At 39.6% G+C, this 20000-nt stretch overlaps 3 protein-coding genes and 1 pseudogene across 5 annotated transcripts in view; 2 read left to right on the forward strand and 2 right to left on the reverse strand.

Moving 5' to 3' along the window:
• Positions 1 to 5694: 5694 nt before the first annotated feature.
• LOC111981812 (transmembrane protein 205-like) lies at positions 5695 to 7812 on the reverse strand (annotated as a pseudogene).
• Positions 7813 to 7948: 136 nt separating this feature from the next.
• Positions 7949 to 10295, forward strand: LOC111981810 (uncharacterized). 3 transcript variants are annotated; one of them, XM_024013256.2, is made up of 11 exons: positions 7949 to 8002; positions 8095 to 8122; positions 8235 to 8311; positions 8445 to 8526; positions 8690 to 8912; positions 9072 to 9139; positions 9242 to 9297; positions 9494 to 9582; positions 9695 to 9768; positions 9904 to 10027; positions 10189 to 10295. In XM_024013256.2, the coding sequence occupies exons 1-11, from the start codon at positions 7970 to 7972 to the stop codon at positions 10196 to 10198; spliced, it is 864 nt and encodes a 287-aa protein (XP_023869024.1). In that variant the 5' UTR covers positions 7949 to 7969; the 3' UTR covers positions 10199 to 10295. The 3 variants fall into 3 exon arrangements, 2 of the variants coding, with proteins under 2 accessions (XP_023869024.1, XP_023869025.1); XM_024013257.2 differs by having other exon boundaries at positions 10192 to 10295; XR_002879629.2 differs by lacking the exon at positions 10189 to 10295 and having other exon boundaries at positions 9700 to 9768; positions 9904 to 9934.
• A 1971-nt stretch (positions 10296 to 12266) lies between these two features.
• On the forward strand, positions 12267 to 14758 carry LOC111981813 (transcription elongation factor 1 homolog). Its single transcript, XM_024013259.2, has 3 exons — positions 12267 to 13453; positions 13575 to 13645; positions 13803 to 14758. Exons 1-3 carry the CDS (start codon positions 13224 to 13226, stop codon positions 13865 to 13867), a joined length of 366 nt encoding a protein of 121 aa, XP_023869027.2. The 5' UTR covers positions 12267 to 13223; the 3' UTR covers positions 13868 to 14758.
• Positions 14759 to 15189: 431 nt separating this feature from the next.
• LOC111981809 (calponin-1) overlaps positions 15190 to 20000 on the reverse strand; it is a 9412-nt gene continuing 4601 nt past the window's right edge. Inside the window, exons 2-7 of the mRNA XM_024013255.2 lie at positions 18713 to 18834; positions 18433 to 18499; positions 17650 to 17787; positions 17391 to 17507; positions 17055 to 17201; positions 15190 to 16869 (exon numbers count right to left, since the gene is read on the reverse strand). Coding sequence (XP_023869023.1) covers positions 16630 to 16869; positions 17055 to 17201; positions 17391 to 17507; positions 17650 to 17787; positions 18433 to 18499; positions 18713 to 18834 — 831 coding nt within the window. The 3' untranslated portion in view covers positions 15190 to 16629. The remainder of the gene's footprint in view (positions 16870 to 17054; positions 17202 to 17390; positions 17508 to 17649; positions 17788 to 18432; positions 18500 to 18712; positions 18835 to 20000) is intronic.

Consider the following 20000-nt stretch of genomic DNA (forward strand, 5'->3'; position numbering starts at 1 on the left):
GGATGTTCTAATAGGTACTTTAGTATTGCCAGCCTAATCTCGGGAGTTGATAGCTTGAAGTCATAACACGCGCAATGCTTGAAGCATTGCGAAGAGCTGCTGGCAAACGCAGTAAAGTGCTGTTTGAATGAATGTTTACGAGCCTGCTGCTGCCTACACCGCTCAGTCAGACTGCTCTATCAAATTATAGACTTAATTATATATAATAAACACACAGAAATACGAGCCATAGGTCATAATATGGTCAAATCCGGAAACTATAATTCGAAAACAAAACGTTTATTCTTTCAGTGATACAGAACCGTTCCGTATTTTATCTAACGGCATCCATAAGTCTATAATATTGCTGTTACATTGCACAACCTTCAATGTTATGTCATAATTATGTAAATTCTGGCAATTAGTTTAGTGCTGCTAACATTAATTTTTTTAACTAAATATGCAGGTTAAAAAAAATATACTTCTGTGTATTGATTTTAAGAAAGGCATTGATGTTTATGGTTAGGTACATTCGTGCAACGATTGTGCATTTTTTCGCAAATGCGCTTTTGTAAATCATCCCCCGTTTGGCGAAGATGGCTGTCTTTGTTAGGAAGAATGGTCTTCAACACAGTTCGCAACGAGCAAGGCGGCCCAAACTGCTGCATATACCCTGACTCTGTTGCACAGAACGCAAGAGAAGTGACACAATTTTCCTAGTTAAAAGAAATTCATGTTAGCAGGCATAATTAACTAAATATGCACGTTTAAAAAATATATACTTAGTATTGATTTTAAGAAAGGCGTTATGTTTAGTACACATTGGTGCAAGACGTGCTTTTTTCGCGAATGTGCTTGTTAAATCACCTGTTTGGCGAAGTAGGCTTGTGATTCAATGATAAATTAACAGGCACCGCATCGATTATATGCAACGCAGGACAAGCTAGATAAACTAGTAATATCATCAACCATGTGTAGTTAACTAGTGTTATTGTTAAGATTTTTTTTTTTTTTTATAGATACGTTTAATGCTAGCTAGCATTTACCTTGGCTCCTTGCTGCAATCGCATAACAGGTAGCCAGCCTGGCACGCAGTCTCCTCGTGGAGTGCAATGTAATCGGCATGATCGGTGTCCAAAATGCTGATTACCGATTGTTATGAAAACTTGAAATCGGCCCTATTAAATTGGCCATTCCGATTAATCGGTCGACTTAGTTCCCAGACCCTATTGTGGGGCAAAGAAAATCTCTTGTTGAAGCTGTATCTATGATTCCATGTTTGTGCCACCGAGATTATAGGGGTGTGAGAGTGAGTCACTGCCCCTTACTTTTAACATGGGGGATGATCTGTGCGGTAAATGTGTTAAATAAGGCAAATGCATGATGTAAAGCCAAAGGATTTTGTAAAGATCAAACTTTCATCTGACCATTGCTTTGTGGGTCTGAAGTCATTGGATCATAGGTCCACACTGTGTGTACAAAGAATATGCGGGAAACCATTGGATCAAATGTTGTTTTCCTCTCAGAACATAGCCTGCTAAATCCTGGTCACATCATGCACATTTCACTGTGGCTCAAGAAGTCTTAAGGCAAAATATATTTGGGGAAACTGTTTTTCTACCCTAAATCTGTGACAACTGTTGTGCTGCTGAGGCAATGAGTAGCCTACAATATCCAATATCACTCAATTCAATATCCAATTGTACAATAAAAATATTACATAATCCATCCCAATGCTGCAGTCATAATGTCCAAATTATTCTAAGATATTAGAGACCAAAGTTACTGAATGCTGAAGTGTTGAGAAACACATGGCAAAACTGTTTGTGGACAAGTAGATTAGATTACTTTTGACCAGTGGGTGATGAATTTAATACTGGCATGCCACACAATCTGCAATAATCGGGTACATCTCTGACGGGACAGATTTTACATCACTGTCATCACAGAACAGGCCTCCACTTAGTAGAGTTAAAATGGGAGTAATTTTTTATGCACTGGAGAAGCATTAGTTCTGTAAAACTAATAAAAGAGTCCATTATGGTGAATAGGCCTATTGTGGTCTCTCAGCTGGCACTGTTTACAGAGTAAGGTCCCTGGCTGTTATAGGAAATTAACTCTTGATTGGTTGGCAGCTGTCTGTTCCCTATAAAAGAATGGTCGAAACAAGGTGAAGGAAGTAGGTTAGTAAAATGTAGTGGTTTCCAGTATACCTGGAAACGCTCAAATGAATAGCACAATAAGTAGGCCTATACTTGTCAACTCACTCTCTACCCATCATATTGAAAGTTGTCAAGTGTCCATTCTCCATCTCTATAAGCCCTTGATCCTGACTCAGTTTCATTACATTACACATAAGTTATTGGACAAAGGCATCTTCTGTATGGGGGAGTTTTGTTAAGAGCCCTGATGCTCAATCTGAACATTAACAAGCGTCTGTTTTGGAAGCATAAGGACCTTATCTTTCATATCAGTGAGAAATCATTTAAAAAGGTTGAATTGATACACCTTGATAGGGTTAGTGTCAGTGGAGGACGACTCATAATAAATGGCTGGAAAGGAGTGAATGGCATCAAACACATGGAACCTATGTGTTTGATGTATTTGAACCATTCCACTCCAGCCATTAGCACGAGCCTGTCCTCCCCAATTAAGGTGCCACCAACCTCCTGTGGTTAGTGTTACCACAAGGCCATATCTCCATGTTACCACAAGGCCATATCTCCATGTTACAGAGCTTGTTTACTGAAGATAAGAGGCGACCACCTGCGCTAATTAGCTATGGAGCGTGCTCTGAACACCTGTATGTAAGCGTAACTCGGGAGGTGTAGTTTTGTCAGATGGAGGCACCCATAGCTGTATAGATCTGTACATTTTTTTATTTGAAGGATTCTTTCTCGCTAATACAAAGGCCACAGCAAGCAATGTTTTGACATTTCAAAACGTTGAAACACAGCGTCGGGATTTTAGTTCACATGAGAGTCGTGGATGAAGCTAATGGCTGAAAACTGTAGGGATAAGGCAAATGCCGCCTAGAGTTTGACAGCTATAACTCTATATGATATAGAACTGCCAAAGTAGACCCTAGAAAGAGAATGGGGGTGAAGAAAATCCATAGCTGACAATTTGTCCTTTCGGTACTTCAAATCGCACCAGGTGCTCGAGCCTCGAGGATTAATTGGCGAGGGCTCGAAAACCTGTTGTCACATTATAGAAACATGTCAAACTAAGTCCAGTGTACATTACATTGAGTTAAGTAAACGAGAATATAATGCCCASCAAATTATTTTTGTTTGGACATGAAGGAAGCTGGACAAAGGCGCAGAAAATATTGACCAAACTTTTTCCAACCARTTACCTAATCTATGGAAACGGAATTTCTTTGACTTTGACCGTCAATGTTATTTCCTTTCAAGTGAAGAGTGAAAGTTCCCTAGGGTCTTCAACAACCTAAATTCTCTTTCCGCCCACCGCTTTCTGCCTCGCCGTTTTCCTCTGAGCGTTTGCGGAATAGAACAGGCAGCTCCCGGATCTCGTTTGTGTACAAAGGAGCACCCTTCGAGAGCGCAGCAGTCAGTGTTGTGATCACTCACACGACAGTATTCACACAGCTATAATCTCTCTCACACACTTCCAGAGAGCAAATTTCCTGTACTTTATGATCCCTCACTCAGCTCTAGCCTGTTTCGAAATAAGAGTTTTCACAAATCAAGGCAACATTTACAGTATGTTTGTGTTTGACTGATGTTAATGTGTATTAAATTGTTGAATAAAATAGYGAATATTCTSAGCTGGGTCAGTCTTCTGATCTGAACTTCAGAGATGCTCTGCAGTCTGCCAACCTCATAATTTATTAAGTATAACTCAACATTTGATAATGCAGAGTTGCAGAGTTGCAGATCATTAAAAATACACTAATGAGATCACTGGGCTTAGATTCTAAAATGTTGTGTAAGTTAACATTTTCGTGCAGATATGGTAAGCCAACTTTGGAAAAGCATCCACCAGTTAATAAATCAGAATTATTTCCATGAGTGAATAAGTGCACATCCTTGACACTTCCTGGTGTTTTAGACCAGGGTTTCCCAAACTCGGTTTTGGGGCCCCCTTTAGGTGCACGTTTTGTTTTTTGCCCAAGCACTACTCAGCTGATTCAAATAATKAAAGCCACCAACATCCTGTGGTTAGTGATAGGGAAGAAAACAAKACGTGCACCTAGGACCGGGTTTTGGAAATCCTGTTTTAGACACTTGCTCATAGTCACTACTTAGGAATTCCAGAAATCAGCAGTGTGTGAAAAAAAATGATACTACTGCACATGAAGGGTACTTTGTGTTCTAGTTCACACGGCTTACTTCCAGCAGCACCATATCCACCATACCACCAGTTTGTGGCTCATTGACCTGCTGTGGTATCTGGGTAATGTAACATGGGGAGTGAATGAGTTTGGTTGTGGTGTACCTGCATATCTGTAAATAATTTGGTCTCTTTTCCTTTTTTTAAAAAAATAAACAAAGTGTTAGTTCACTCCAAGAGAAACTCCAGAATTGGTGGCCTGGTTTACCTCTAATTACATAGGGAGAGATTTCTCTTGAAATCTCACCTAATCAGAGAGTAMGTGAACTTGTGCTGCTGGAGTTAAAAGAATGCCATTTCCTGGTGCCACTGACAAGGCTCATCTCAAGAGGAAGTATTTCCTTCTGATCCAAGAGTGGCCCAGACTGCTGAGAGACATACAGTATAGGCATGATAAGGAATCTATACAAGATTTCTTATGACACTGTCACTCTCRCTGTACTTTCCATACCAAACGGTTTCATCTTGATGATCTGTCACTGTAAACTGTTTTGAGTCAAAATCTCAACATTGTAGTTTGACATTAACACMAATAAAGATACATACATGCATACAGCTAAAACAACCAGACTAATACATTACAACATGTAGGGTGTAGAAGCCTTTTCACTCACTCTGAAACACCATTAGTTTTGGGTTCTGTCCAGTTATCCATTAGTGATATTCTAACTTTATTAAGACATCCCTCTCCTCCCAGGCTTGCCAGTAAAGCACTGGTCGGTCCATTTATTCAAAGCTGTTATTATTTTTTTTTTTAACATGATGTACATCACAATAATGAAGTTAGAACCAGTCTATTCAAGAGGTGGGCACCAACTGTGTGGTCTGGTCTCAATATGTTGCATGTTATTGACCCTGTATTGCACCTGATTTTCCAAAGAAAATGCTCAAACTGTAGGAGTGCATTTCCTGCTTCCATCAAGGGTAACAACTAAAACTGATCTATTTTTTTCTTGTTTCAACATCAAAGATGACTTAACAATATTATTGGTGCTATTGAATTCATTATTTGTAGGAATTTCCATAATTGTAATTTATTCACAGTACATAATTCTGTGCAACAACCCTGCGCTAAATGTTATGTTGTTAAAAAATATCCACCTAATGATTGTAAAAAGGTTTTTTTGCAGACATTACCCTCTAGTGGAAGTCACAAGCAATACAATGTCCCATTTCATAACAGTCCAGAATKTTGTGCTTTTCAACAACAACAAAAAATGTATCTACAAGTTCTGTGTAAGTGTTAAACCTCCGTTTTGAAACATTATCAGGATCACTGAACATTATACTTCAGCTCTACCCTTCAAGTACATCAATGTAAAATGAACAATAATTGTAGGGAAATCAAAAGAGGATCACTAACGTTATTATTWTTTTWTATTTTATTTTATTACATTCATCCTTTCCCGGTTTGACAAGGGAAAGACCAAAAATACGTTGAAATCTTTTGACATTGTGTGCTATGTTTTCTATTGACAGGTGAAACAATTAGATTAAAAAGGCACATTTTAAAAATATGGTTAAGCGTTATGTTCGGGAGCCGAATGCATCAAGCGTCTCATTAGGAGTGCTGAACTAAGATCAGYCCCATATGTAATATGCCTAAAGCTGTGTTTACACAAGTAGCCAATTCTGATATTTTTTTCCCACTAATTGGTCTTGACCAATCACATCAGATCTTTTCAGATTTTTATTCCAGAGCTGATCTGATTGTTCAGATCAGAAACCTATGGAATCTTATTTATTGTGATTTAAAGTAAAAAAATCCTACATCAGCATTCCTACTCTGAGACACTTGATACATACATCCCCTCATTGAAAGACAATGTGAAAACCTGTCACCAAACGCTACATATACACAATCTCTAAATGGTGTGTAAATTGAGAGCTGTGTACACTATGTTGGTGGTTGTGCAGATAAACCCAATCAGGTTGCATAGGTTGGACAGGCCATGATAGTGGCCAAAGGTGCTCTTYTAGGCCTTGTACTTGGGGTCCTGSTCCCTGAGTTTGGCGTAGGCTTCCCTCTGGCTCCCTATCCCTATTTGGTTCCCCAGACCATGCTCCTGCTCCACTTCCCGCAGCTTGAACATGACCTCTGTGGCAGACGGGCCAAACCACTGTGCGTTTAGACCTGCCATGATGACTGCCACAAAGTACAGAGCCATCTATAGGGGAAGAACAWTTTTTWTTCAGAATTGTCGATGACATAGGTGACGTCTATAATGTAGATACAACCATTATCTAAATCGGAAATAATCTTTACATGTCGATTGTGCAATCTGTAACGCTTCAGCAGTACAGATTGAATCCTGCCCTAAATTACAAAATAGAATGTGATATGACCTGCAGGCTTTCGTGCCAATCCAGCAYCTCTCTGGGGTGGTAGACTGCATACACAGCAAGGCTGACAAAGTTACTGSCCAGTAGGCAATAGAAATAGACAGGGAACAGCTTGCTTTGCACCAGCCCAAAGGTGTGCCGTGTTACCTGCTTCACCAGTGCAACACCTGTGGGTGGGAAAAAGGGATAATGTAAGTGAGAGAAATGGGGAGACAAATACTGTGCCTCAAGTTCTTAATCTTGGTTTCTTTTGATATGCCACTTCGAGTGTTTGCAAAACCCTACAATCTAACAGATTTCCTCTGCTCATCCCCTATRATCACCTGCTATAAAGGAGACCCACAACTGCATTCCCCATGCAAAGGACAGCACCAGCAGGTGCAGCACTTTCACCAAATCTGTAGGCTCCCCTTCTGTGACCATGGTATTAATCTGGGGGACAAAAAGAGAAAAAGTCCCAGATAAATGTTAGCAAYCAACCCAGATAAATMATTAAGTTCCATTACAGCATTGGGGACATAAAACCAAAAAACACATCCCCACTCAAAAGCACTCTAATTCAACAAAGACCTTTGGAAGCCCCTTCAAACAGCATAATTTGAGGACTGGAAAGTGGTCCGTCTACACGTGCAAGCTTGATTAGCATGCAAGTGATAGTGGCTTCGAGAGATAAGAGTTCTGACCAGTTTACTAAGACTAATACTTCAAAGTTGGATAGCTAGCTATCTAACAAACAAAAATTCGAAAAATGATATACTGTTAATTGAGGATTAAATACTTAATTCAATATCACATTTTGGGAATTGGAAACCATAAGTGGAATGGCATTTGTCAGATAAACTACAAATATCGCTAGCACAACTCATCTGACGTTAGTCAGCTAACATAGTAATTCGTAGCTAACGTTAGGTGAGTTACACAACTGCGCGCATGTAGTGTTGCAGTGCATTCCAAAGAGAGGAAAAGTGGCTTTTCACTTGTTTGTCTTATTTTTTCCTTAAAAACTCAACTGAAAAATAACTACCTGGATGTGGTATGTTGACTGAAGGGAAACACTCTTCGCAACTCCCGTTGATCGAACACTAGAACAACACTTCCTCTCTCAAACGTCAATTTCCATTAACCACGCCCACCAAGCAATATCTACAAATCACATTATCACAGAATGAATATTACGTTGAGTTATAACCCACGAACCAATCATCAGTGAGATAGAACGTATCGATTTTTACGGCCCCGCCTTGTCATTGTGACACCGTTTTTATCCACCCACTTACAATTTACTTAGCTCATGTCAGTTGACATGGACGACAAGAGGGCGTTGGTGAGTTGAAAACACATTTGGCACTCAATGTCATACAGTACCAAAATAGTTTGTTAGAATGATTTTTAATACAATGTCGATTGTTGTTTCAGTGTGAACCACCGCCCCTTCCTGCTGAAGGTGTGTAAGTGTTATTGTGTCAATGTGATCATCAGAAACTAACATAACTTGACAATGCCTGGTGTAATACTGCATGGTCATTGTTCACTGAGTTTCTTGAGTTGTCTTCTAGTAGCAGTAGGTGAATCTCAGGAGTCTCTCCGAGATGTTGTGGAAAAAATTAGGTCAGAGGTTGAAACACAAGCCAAGGTGACTAACTGCTTCCTGTAGAATGTAGTATTTTTCCCATATTCACGATTGTCTACTGTTTTCTTTGGTGGCTTGTTTTGGTTACTGTTTTATTCAGGGGATATTGTTTCAATTAATATTTGTTGTTTTGTAGACTATTGATTCCCTGTGCAAAACTCTATTCATGCATGAGGCGGAGAGAACCCAGAATCTCAATACCATGGCAGTCCTTCAATGTAAGGGAGGACACAACACAATCACGCCTGAACCACACCTGACTCTTGATTCCCTGATTATTATTATTACTGTTTACTTGAGTTGAACCCTTTGTCATAAGGGCTAAATAGCACTGTCATAACAACGACTTAAAGATGACATAAACTGTCCTTGTTCCTCCAGCCGAGGTGAACCATTTGGCCGCACATGTTGCCGCCCAGCACCTTGAGGAGCGTTTTGAGGGCCTACGCTGTGAGGTCTACACTGAGCTCCACTACCTGCGCAGCCTCCTGTCCCACTCTCCCTGCTCCTGTCCTACTCTCCAAGCCTCCTGCTCCAGCACTCACCCCTCAGACATCCAGAGGCAGGCTGCCATCAACCACATCTCTCAGGAACTCTACCACAGGTAGATCTGGATAAGGCAGTCTGAAGTGTGGTGTGGTGGGGATACTTTGGTGAACTACACTTGCATGATGATAAGTAGACTTTAGCTCAGTGGGCTAATGCAGTAATAACATGTATTTCCCTCTCCATTTTTTTCTGTGTATGTTGTCTGTTTCTTCAGTCGAAGAGTCCTGTGGGAGCAGATTGCTGAGCTAAGGGAGGAAGTCCACAACATTCATGGCCTGCTTAGCAAGTTTGATTTTATGTTTTTCAGAACAAGACCCTCTTCCATGATGTTGTTCTAATGGAGGGTTTTTTAAAACCTTACTCAAGTTTTCCTTTCCTTTTTAGAAAAACTAAGAGATGAAACAATGCGCAGATTGACAGAGAAGTACTGCAAAGATATGGTATTTCAGAGCTCACATTTCTCTCCCCCAAATCACTTTGACCTGAATGATTTCACTCATCAAACAAATGATACAAACTTTACACTTGAAACAATCTTCTGAACTGTACTTGGGCTATAATGATTTGGACTGCTGAAGCGTATCTAATGTTATGTGACATGTTCTGGAATATGTGTCTATCTGTCTCCATTTTCAGTGCTTGGAGAGGATGATTGACAGCTATCAGATGAAGGACGACGCTCTCAAACTGCAGAGGCCTCAGGACATGCTCAGGTCAAATGCAAGGTGAAAGTTCTGGGGTGAGGTTAGAGTAGACGAGCATGGCAAGCAATCTGACAGACTGCTATTACTAAAGGAATTATGATGATGCATCCCTATAACAAGTGTTCTCCCCTAGATCAGATGTTTCTGAGTTACAGAATAAGCTTCAGACTATAACAATATCGAAAGGCAAGGCTCCCAATAAAACAGGTAAGATATCTGGTAATTAACTTGCTGTTGATCTACAAAAGATGCAGCATTTGCATTGAAATACAAAGTGTATTTTTCTGTTTGCTGAGATCAGTTTTTATTGCTGTGTGCATGGTCTCCTGCATCGCATACTAGGCCGAACTGAACGAATAGGACAGAGGGTTATGCCAGCCAATTCAGATTCAGATGAAGGGCAAAGTGGAACATGTGCCAAAGGAATGACACCAAAGATCAAAGAGGAAATCAATGTGTCTGCCAGGTAAATGAAAGCACACTAATATCCTGCTTTGCTGTTTCTCATCTATTACTGACAACAGTAATTCATGTCATCATCTAATTAATAAGCACACTTAATTTTATGTATATGTTATAAGGGTAAACCACATTAGAAGTTAATTCTTAATTTTGTCTCTGTTGCAGAAGGAAATAAAGTTCATAGCTGGAATCCTCTACCTTTTGCCCTACCTTGTCTCGCATTGTCTTCTTTATGACAGCCAAATAAAATCAAATTTGGTCTACACAGACAATTATTTTTTGTTTGAGCTTTGTGCATTCAACACATTTCTTTATCAATAATTCCCATAAAAGGCAGTTTTTTTTATCAATAATTATGTACTGTAGACTATTAAACACAGGAGGTTGGTGGCACCTTCATTGGGGAGGACGGGCTCATAGTAATGGCTGGAACAGAATAAATTAAATGGTAATCAAACTCATCAATACATTATTTCCATGTGTTTGATACCATTCCATTTATTCCATTCCAGACATTATTATGAGTCGTCCTACCATCAGCAGCCTCCTGTGGTAGACTACATAATCAATGTATATATTTTGGGGAATGTATCAAAGAGGTTTATAAATTCTGAGAGGCGGGTTGATAATTTGTTTGACCAATGACAACCCTAAAAAGCGCCTTAATCTTCCAATCAGATGAAAGAGTTCAGAATAATTTCCGGATACAATTTCTATTTGTTAGCGTCATTACTTGGGTCATTTATCTGGTAAGAAAATGCTTAATCCAGCGTGCTTTATTATATGGCTAACATGCAAACAACTAAATTATACATCCAGCACGATTTTAAATTACATGTGTGATTCTCCTATAGCTAGCATTTTACAACGCCAGCGTTAGTTAGCTAGCTAACACAAGCTAACTTTGTTTTCCTCGCGCTCTAACGTTACTAGCTAATACTATCTAGCTACCTCTTCAGAAATCATCCCAAAATAAAGGGTTCATGCAATTAAAGATATTGTTGGAAATGGACTTGTAGAATTTGCAGGACGTTTTGTATAAAAGGAAGTATTGTTGAGCTCCTATATTATAGCTGCAAGCTAAAAAAAAGTCCATGCGCGATGGCGGGGAACTAACGTTAGCTACTACACGTTTGTGTAGTGTGAACATGGCTCCGACAAGAAAATAGTGGCATTAATCATCGACATCTGACTTTTTTAAATTAGCGAAAATATAATTTGAATTTGTGGAAAATTGTTTACACAAGAGTCAAGTATTAGCTCGCACATGCGTACTAGCAGATGGTTTATAGCGGCAGAATATTTATGCATTTATAACATCTCGTAAATTTGCAAATCGGGGCATAGGACTGGGGAAAGTAAATTTCAACGCACCTCCAACTCGTAATTACTAATGGGAAACTTGTCTGTTATCCCTGTGCTCCAATTTGCTGGACCATATGATGAACTCTGTCTCTGACATCAACTACTAAGGCCAATACCTCGATAACAAGCAATTTCAGCAGTTAAATTCAACAACAAAACATGATTTATAAAAGTGTTATTTTAACACTAATATGTCTATGAGTATGAAAGCTGTACTTTTTCGTTCACACAGCTTGTTTGCCATTAACCAGCAATCGGCATTCTTAACGAGTTCAAAGCACATGAACCCACACATCTCGTTGTTCCTAGTTTACAAGTAGTATTTTCCGAGATTACGAGATGAACGCAGCATATGATTTTTTTCCCCAAATCATATGAATATCAGCACCATACAGTAGATATAATATATGCTAGCTAACACGATTGACCTAATTATTATATTGAATTTGACCGTCAACAGAACTTGTTTTGTAAACTCAGAAAAATGTAGCTATTATATTTTACAGATTCATACATCGAGAATGGGACGCCGAAAATCAAAGAGGAAGCCACCTCCCAAAAAGAAACTGACGGGTAACTTGGACACCCAATTCACCTGTCCCTTTTGTAACCACGAGAAGTCCTGTGATGTCAAAATGTAAGTTCACTTGGTTGTGTTGGAACAGTATATGGTCTGGCTGTAACATATGATCACTGATTACATGTTGATACATATCCTAACACCCTATCCAAATGCACATTTTCTTTTCTCTTTTCAGGGAACGCACTCGAAACACAGGAATAATATCGTGCACCGTCTGCTTGGAAGAATTCCAGACTCCCATTACTTGTATCCTTTCAANAAATTATACATCCAGCACGATTTTAAATTACATGTGTGATTCTCCTAATAAATAAAAAAAAMTGTGCATAGCTAGCATTTTACAACGCCAGCGTTAGTTAGCTAGCTAACACAAGCTAACTTTGTTTTCCTCGCGCTCTAACGTTACTAGCTAATACTATCTAGCTACCTCTTCAGAAATCATCCCAAAATAAASGGTTCATGCAATTAAAGATATTGTTGGAAATGGACTTGTAGAATTTGCAGGACGTTTTGTATAAAAGGAAGTATTGTTGAGCTCCTATATTATAGCTGCAAGCTAAAAAAAAAAAAGTCCATGCGCGATGGCGGGGAACTAACGTTAGCTACTACACGTTTGTGTAGTGTGAACATGGCTCCGACAAGAAAATAGTYGCATTAATCATCGACATCTGACTTTTTTAAATTAGCGAAAATATAATTTGAATTTGTGGAAAATTGTTTACACAAGAGTCAAGTATTAGCTCGCACATGCGTACTAGCAGATGGTTTATAGCGGCAGAATATTTATGCATTTATAACATCTCGTAAATTTGCAAATCGGGGCATAGGACTGGGGAAAGTAAATTTCAACGCACCTCCAACTCGTAATTACTAATGGGAAACTTGTCTGTTATCCCTGTGCTCCAATTTGCTGGACCATATGATGAACTCTGTCTCTGACATCAACTACTAAGGCCAATACCTCGATAACAAGCAATTTCAGCAGTTAAATTCAACAACAAAACATGATTTATAAAAGTGTTATTTTAACACTAATATGTCTATGAGTATGAAAGCTGTACTTTTTCGTTCACACAGCTTGTTTGCCATTAACCAGCAATCGGCATTCTTAACGAGTTCAAAGCACATGAACCCACACATCTCGTTGTTCCTAGTTTACAAGTAGTATTTTCCGAGATTACGAGATGAACGCAGCATATGATTTTTTTCCCCAAATCATATGAATATCAGCACCATACAGTAGATATAATATATGCTAGCTAACACGATTGACCTAATTATTATATTGAATTTGACCGTCAACAGAACTTGTTTTGTAAACTCAGAAAAATGTAGCTATTATATTTTACAGATTCATACATCGAGAATGGGACGCCGAAAATCAAAGAGGAAGCCACCTCCCAAAAAGAAACTGACGGGTAACTTGGACACCCAATTCACCTGTCCCTTTTGTAACCACGAGAAGTCCTGTGATGTCAAAATGTAAGTTCACTTGGTTGTGTTGGAACAGTATATGGTCTGGCTGTAACATATGATCACTGATTACATGTTGATACATATCCTAACACCCTATCCAAATGCACATTTTCTTTTCTCTTTTCAGGGAACGCACTCGAAACACAGGAATAATATCGTGCACCGTCTGCTTGGAAGAATTCCAGACTCCCATTACTTGTATCCTTTCAATTCTTTGATTGGATCACTATATTCACTTATCTATACACCATATAGCTCACAGAATGGCTTGTGCATTTGTWWWWWWWWWTWAATAAATGCTATGTCTTTACAACTGTACCTCCCAAATGAACTTTTCCTTGACATTTGTCTCCAGATCTTTCAGAACCAGTGGATGTTTATAGTGATTGGATAGATGCTTGCGAAGCAGCCAATCAGTAGCAGTGGTCCCCCTGACTCTATTCCTGTCTGACCTCACCCCTCATTCCCTATGATGGGTCACATATCTCTGGCTGGGCCAGGGCTTTGTCAAGTAGTGAATGTGGAGAACAAACGAAGACAGATAACACATCTGTGAAATCTTCAGTGTCTACACACTAATGGATTTGATATGAAGAAAGATACACTTCCTGTTCTCCCTCTGTGGCAGGGTGGGATGGGGGTAGGGCAATGAAATGTCCCAATGMTCCTGATCTTAGAGAATCCCACGAAGTTTCAAACCACCTCATCATTTGTTATGTTTTACAGGCAAGCCTGTTGGTGGATATGTCTTTAGACTTTCCCAAGCTGCCATGTCCCCCTTTAATGGAGCAAGTAGATTTCATTTGTAAAAATTTWAAAAAGGGGTGATCCTGTTGTTTTTATGTCATGATTTTTATTTCAATTAAGTTTTTTTTGTACGGAAAGGACTTGATCAATAAACACATCAATGTAATTCACACCTAACTGCATCTGTCACATACTGCTGAAATGGTTAAAATATCTAGAACAAACTTGGTGGCAWGTTTTTCACTCACAACCCAAATTGAATTGTAATTTTGATGTGTTTTATTGTATTGCAGCTAATTTCATTGTAAGTGAAAGCCAAATAAATAGAAGATTTTCAGAATACTGAACAATTGATAGTCTGAACAACATTGACATGTTTTAGATCAGAGGGTAATATTGCCAATTGTATTTTGGCTAGGCACGGTTGGCTCTCATTCTAAACTAAAAATATTTTCTTAATACACAACTGACTCCGTATATAGCTATTAGACATGTGACTATACAGAATAAGTTTGGTGCTTTAATAAAAGACACCTCTTGTGGTACATATTACTTTTACCTTAAGTCTGTGGAATGTAGTCTGTTTTTTTTCCAAATGTTAAAGGGATTTCAAAACACTAGATGGCACACTAATGTAGGGGGGGAAATGCAACATGGCATTCAGATTATGAGCTCAGCATCAAACAACGTTCCCTTTAAAGTATTAAGCCTTCAAAAGTTTGACAAATCATCACTATAAATTCCAGAGGTCAGAACCTCAGGAGGTACTCAATATTTTATGTAGCTTTATCTCCAKTACCTCCTATTTAAAAACATATTACAATACTGCCCAGTAACCGATATCAATACCTTTCAAATTTAGCTTAAATGGATAGTTCACCCAAATTTTAAAAATCACATCGTTTTCCTTCCTGTAAGCAGTCTGTAGACAAGGCATAACCAATTCATGCTTTGTACATGAGCATGCAAGGCATAGAGATGTGTTCTGTGGAACGTTCCAGGTGCAACACATGATCTTGAACAAACCTCTTAGCAAGCAAACAAGCCTGCTTTTCAAAGGTTTGGTCAAGCATGCACAGTTTAATGTTTAAACCATTAGCAGCTGTGTTAGGCTACATTATCCCGAGCATAAATATGTTACAGACTTATGTTATTCATTTGCGACTGCTGGTACAAGGTGATTAATGAATKCACAGAATGACACACATCTTGCAGTGCTCAAAATCACATTACATTCAAGATCTGCGGTGGGTACCCCATATCATGTAGTAGTTAGTGATACAGGGTCTGCTGTATTGAGCTATGACTAAGTGGAAGTTAATTAGACCATTATCTCGTGTATAACAACGTGCAGATGTTATGGCTCTCAACGACCTGGCTTGTCTGCCTTCTAGTCATAAGCAATTCTATCCATGTACATATTCAACAAGGTGATGAAAAGTGCAAATAGCGCAGCAATATATTAAAGCTGTGTGCCATGGAGACTATAGGGGGATTATAACTTGTCTCATGCAAACTGGCCTATATGACATCCACATTAACATAGCTGGCACAATGGCTAAAATTGAATCTGCATTGTTTACCACTAATGAAGTATGCGAGACGTGTTGAATACTGCTTATAACACTAAAAATATTCAAATCTATTGGCTTTTCACGATGCCTTTAGGGGCTTACATTAATTCAAGTATCAGGTTTGAGAACCCTACTACTGATACTGTAATGATTTAAAGAATACTAGAAAAAATATTCCATCTGTGGTATAAAATGGCTGGTTGGCAGTCCTGTGAGCTAGAGCAGGGATGTCAGAGCAGTGCAGAGGTGCATACACAGGCAAAGTCATAAGGAATACATCTGATCAAAGTTTTTAGTCCATGTCCCTGTGTCCTGGAAGACTCAGTCTGATTCTGTGGGCCCCGAGTCATCCAGAGGGATTGAATCCCAGAGCCGACTCCTGTTCCTCAGGGGTTAAAGGTTAACAGCAACATGTCGGTCACTTRTTTCCATTCAAGGAACTTTTCCCTTTATTCTCAATGTTTAAGCTGGATGGGGGATCTACAACTGAAAATCAGAATTTTTATAAACTATAYAAGATCTATAAATAAAAAAGACATAACATTAAGATTGATTAAGGAATAGGTCTCTTGACATTATTAGTATTTCTTAGTATTTATTTTCATCGTATTTGAATAGAAAAATCTCCATTGCAAAGGGAGAGAGGGGTGTGGGCCACTACATTAAAGTGATTTAAAATAACAAGGTCAAAGAGATTGAACCAGGCATAAATCCCCTCAAAGGACAAAAATTATTTGAATGGTTGATCACAAAAAAAACAGCAAGGGATGAGAATAATGAAAACAGTAAATAACAGTTTGGGTGGTCTTGCTGGTGGAGAGGGGTTCTTGAGAGGAGGGGACTGGGGTTATTCTGTTCTCTTTAGTCATAGTACATAGTACCGTCAAACTCAGCCCTCTCTCCGTTGTTGACGAATTCATCAGGGTTGGAGCAGTACTTGTTGTCGTAGACCTGCCGAGGGAGGCCGTATGTGGTCATGCCCTGTTGGGACGCCATCTTGTTGGTGCCCATCTGCAGTGAGACGGTGGAGGTGTCGCATTCCTCCAAGCCCAGACTCTTGTCATAGATGTGTCTCCTGGTGCCAGGGGCCGTCATGCCAGACTGAGAGAGGGAGAGAAGAAGAAAAGCAGGGGAGGATTAGATATAGGCTACAAAGTGTAATATTTTATATCATATTAATTGCTTTCATGATAGGCAGAGAGGGAAAACTCCCAAGATGTGCAGAATGTTAGTCAATTCTATCTCTACCAGAGAATATCTATTTGTGACATCAAATGGCGCCCCACCTGGTTGGCACCCTTATTGGTGCCCATCTGGAGGCTGATGGTGGATTGGTCCAGAGGGTTCTCCATTCCCCCCCTCGGGTCGTACAGGTGACGCCGCGTGCCATAAGATGTCATGCCCTTCTGGCTGGCAAGTTTGTTGGTACCCATCTGGACAGGCAGGCAAAGGTAGTGCACTGGTTATGCCTGAACTATAATACCATTAAAACAATCCTATCGGCCAAACTAAAAACAAATGAAGGTATGTTATAACATGCTGCTACTACTACTTATATTACACATGTAATAACAGTGATATCTTCGTGTATAAGGTGTATATGATACAAAGACTGTTCTGACCTGCAGGCCGATGACATTGCGCCCTTCCTTCAGCATGTCTGGGGCAAAACGGCGCTGGTGTGCTGTTGCATACTTCACTCCCATGTCATGCTTGGAGTGGAAACCTTTGGACTGGGCCTGGTGAAAGAGGGGAAGGTTAGAAAAACAGATTATGGATCCTCACGTGAAGTAGAAGTAGGTTTCTTACAATCCACTGACAATACTTTCTACATACAGTACTGTACAATGTACTGAGATTCCTCTATGGGTTTCCACTCACAATTCCAGCCAGGGTGATGAGCGTGCTCTGGACCTGGGTGTAGTTGGTATTCTCAAACAGGTCGTTGGCCTCAAACAGATCGTATGGTTTCATACCATAAACTGTGATGGCTCGGACAAAATTGCCAATGTTTTCCAGCTAGGCAATGAAAAGGAAAAATAATTAGCCAAGAGCAAATGGTCCACTGAGGTAAAAGCAAGATTACAAACAAAGAGGACACCAGTTACTGAGTTATTTGTTATTTTGATATTGTCATGTTTCTTTAAATAGTCATTGTATTTGAGACTCAGGACTTCAGAATGATCAGCTGTGTGGGGTTTTCTTTAAAGCCCTACTCACCAGCTGGATAATCTTTTTCTCTTTTATTCCTGACAAAGGGACCACCACACGTGAGTGCATTGATTCTTAGTAACATTGTATGTCATGGATGATTCTTGGAAGTGCCTCAACAAACACTTAAAAGTGCTGTTTTCTTTTTGAGTCTTATATAAAGAGATCTGAAGACGCACGCTGAGATGTGCCTCATTAAACAACGTAGCTGCAGCTTGGAATGTAAATAAATAAACACTATGCCAAGCAAAAGACTACCTATCTGGTTACATATTTCAGCGAGTTCAGTGGATGAAAAGTATGGAGTGGAAAAAACTACTGACTCTTGGCATGCTTATTGCTGCTCAATACTAAGCAAAGTATTTATACTAACTACAGCCTACTGCATGTCATGATGGGCATGATGTTATATAATAATACAAAAACAATTATTCTGTCTCAGAACAAGCTTACCTGATGCCAGTTTTGAGGGGAAGTGTTAATCTTTCTCACAGATCCTGGCTGAAGTGTGTTGATAAGTCTACACACAAGGAAAGAGAAAGCACAGAACAACAGTCAAAATACTGTTCTGACTTTGAGTGGCCCAGTCATCATTAACAGTGGGGAAARGAATGAGACTGAYRGATATTGGAAGCAAAAMAAAGTKATATGGTGATAWYACACACAATATGCTCTGCCATTCTYCATGACATTCTGRARGGCCACAGTACTGAGGAGAGTATCGCTCACTCACTCGCACAAGATGACCCCATCCTTTAGGTTCTCCATGAAAGGATCAGCGATCTTCTTGCCTGTTACGTCCTGGATCCACAGCCTCAGCTCCTCCTCCTTCTGGGGGTCATACTTCTGGGCCAACTGAAGAGGTCAAAGGTTATACAGTGCATTCGGAAAGTATTCAGACCCCTTCCCTTTTTCCACATTTTGTTACATTTCAGCCTTATTCTAAAATGGATTAAATTATTATTTTTCCACTACACACAATAATGACAAAGCGAAAACAACGCAGTGAAGGGGTCTTAATACTTCCCAAATGCATTGTAAATGTGTTGGATTTGACTGCATCCTAACATCTGCAGACACTCAGGTTAATGTCTTGTAACTGTCAGTTCTGCATGATGAATGATCTTGTGACAGGTGCTTGGCTACCTGAAAAATACAAATGATCTTACAACAAACTGTAACTATAGTAAAAGAGCCATTGAAGTATGATATTCATCAGAGCTWTTATCCCTCCTCCCTTTTCCTTTCTCATCTTGTAACAGAGGGATAACATTCCTCTCCACTTTCCTTTGAAAGCCTACCCGTTGTAATAAAACCTAACAATGAAGATTAGAGTTAAAAAACAACAGGAAGAAAATGTAAAATGTACATGGGACATTCCTGCATGGAGAAACACTGATTCTCCGCTTCCTTGTATTTCCCTATTGGCACAAACGCATCCCCCTAATACCAGAAATTCTATGGTGGGTCTGTAGCCCCCCTCTCACTTTGCGCTTTCTCCTTTTCTGAATGTTCTGCTCACTCACAGTCTGGGAGAGGGCTTGTGAGACCAGGAGCCAACATAAACAGGTATTTCAAAGCAGCAGGGTTTGCGTAGCTTCCAGTCCATCACACCAAACTTGGGAGAAACAGCTCTCCATATTACTCCTCCCTGTGCTCCTTCTCTCCCTCTGGGTTTTCCGGAATCTGTCCTTTTACAGTGAGGCGATCTACTCAGGCAAACCACATCTGATAATGAGATGCCAAGACCTGCAGACAGCACTTGCAGCCAGCCAAGGTATTTTGGTCTGAGTTTCATTTAACTGTGTCAGGAGGTCAGGAATGTAATCAGAACTGGTTCATTTATTTAAAAATGTATAAGTCTTTGATGCCAAAATTGGCACCTATCCATTGATTCTATCAGTGTTTTTCATGTATGAACTCAGTGGAGAGAATATAAATGAAATCAGTGTAGGCCATGGCATAAGGAATAAAATGGTTTAAGTTGATACAAACAGGGGTGAAAGTAAGACAGAACGGTC

Source organism: Salvelinus sp. IW2-2015, linkage group LG20 (genome assembly GCF_002910315.2).
Source record: "Salvelinus sp. IW2-2015 linkage group LG20, ASM291031v2, whole genome shotgun sequence".
Classification (NCBI taxonomy): domain Eukaryota; kingdom Metazoa; phylum Chordata; class Actinopteri; order Salmoniformes; family Salmonidae; genus Salvelinus; species Salvelinus sp. IW2-2015.